Below are 1,600 nucleotides of genomic sequence, written 5' to 3'. Positions count from 1 at the left end.
AGACGAAGAGGAAGAAGAGGAGGACGGACAAGATAAGGAGACGCAACCTTCTTCAGGCGAAGATGACGTTTACCCGTGGGCCCGCTGTAACAATGATATTGACTCATACCTGTGGATGTGTGGTGCATACTGCCACTCCCCACGGCGGACGGCCTTCTGCAGACGCTTTGGACTCAACGCGAAAAGAATGAAGGAGATGTACTTGCTAGCAAACCAGCTAGCAAGGCTCCTGGTTCCTTCTCTCAAGCAACAGGCAACAGCATGCTCGAAAGCCCGTGTCAGCCAGATCGAGCAAGACACGTCAACTGAAAAAGCGAAGAGAAAAAACCGGAAATCTGCAGTCCCAGCAGCTGACGCCTCTGTGGTGCTGCCTCTTAAGCCTGCGCCGCCCACCCCAGCCATGCGTCTGGCACTACACGCATGCGTCGTCGAAGGTTTCATTGACCACGTCGCAGTGTGGGTTGAAGAAGAAACACGAGGGGACTTCACCGGGGTACAGGCACCGGCGACTAACAACAGACAACGCAGGGGCGGCTACCGTTCCGCCGAGCTGAAGAACGCGGCGGACGGGCGTGCCCAGCTGGCGCACATCCACCCGCATTCATGCCTAGCGAGGCATCGGTGAGTCCTAGATGCGGGACAGAGGGTGAGAACCCTCCGTGCACTCTTGTCCTTTGCGAATACTTGGCGTCGCATCATCTCTTGCAAGCTTTCAATGAAAAGCAATAAACGGGTCCCGAAGAGGAAAGCTACAGGAGACGTGGTCGCCGATCCTCACCATGTGGATAGGCTGCCCTTCCCTGGGGGCGCGGCGTTGACCTTGAAGAAACTGCGCACAGAATGGCAGCCCGGGAGTTTTCTAAACCAGCGAAATGACCAGCAGAGACTGCAGTATGACAGTGTGACTAGTATTGTACAGCTGCGAGCTGTACATTGAATGAACCGACGGCCGGACTGCTCTAACCACGACGAGCCGCGAACAAAGTTCGCGGTTGCCCTTTTCTTGTTGCAGAGAATTGCGGTCCGGAGCGGATCACGTCTGTCCCGTCGGGCTGCGGGACACGGTCTCGCGGAGACCTCAGGAGGGTGATATGGCAGCCTTTGTCGACGGATCCCGGTGTGGCGGCTGCTTGCGTATTTTCTCCCACTAGGGGGGAGTGAGGACGTAGTTCGGATCTTGGTGTGGGTTCGGCTGTGTCAGCTTTGCTAGTGGCGATCGTTCTCCCGCGGACGGCTTGCGCGCAGGAAAAGACCACTCCTACTCCACGCTCGGGTCGATCTATTCGAACTGTTTGCTCTTCCGTACCCTCCGTGTGGACTTACAGGCTTTTCCGGCACGGATTCATTCGCTTCTCCGCACTCCGGGACCCGGCTGCAGTTTTCCGCATTTGTCGGTCCGTTTTAGTCGTGTGTGTACCGTACGTACTCGCTGTGGGTCTTTTTCACTTTGCGTCATGGCGTTGATCGGCGCTAGTGCAGTCCTGCCAGTCTTTCTGGGTTCACGGCCCCTCTCCGTTGGCTTTCAGGCCTCTTCCGTCTTTGCTGGTGTACAACTACGGCTTGGAGGTCGCAAGAATGTAGTTGTACACCAGCAAAGACG

At 56.6% G+C, this 1,600-nt stretch overlaps 1 protein-coding gene across 1 annotated transcript; it reads left to right on the top strand.

The window, feature by feature from the left end:
• The first annotated feature begins 1 nt into the window (after position 1).
• On the top strand, positions 2–1,539 carry CSUI_007625 (helicase associated domain protein). Its single transcript, XM_068067770.1, has 2 exons — positions 2–621; positions 1,326–1,539. The coding sequence occupies exons 1-2, from the start codon at positions 116–118 to the stop codon at positions 1,462–1,464; spliced, it is 645 nt and encodes a 214-aa protein (XP_067920254.1). The 5' UTR covers positions 2–115; the 3' UTR covers positions 1,465–1,539.
• The last annotated feature ends 61 nt before the right edge of the window (positions 1,540–1,600 follow it).

The sequence above is a fragment of the Cystoisospora suis genome (genome assembly GCF_002600585.1).
Source record: "Cystoisospora suis strain Wien I chromosome Unknown contig_4081, whole genome shotgun sequence".
In the NCBI taxonomy this organism is placed as follows: Eukaryota; Apicomplexa; class Conoidasida; order Eucoccidiorida; family Sarcocystidae; genus Cystoisospora; species Cystoisospora suis.
The sequence above is the reverse complement of the archived record's forward strand: the minus strand, read 5'-3'. Positions and strand labels throughout refer to the sequence as shown.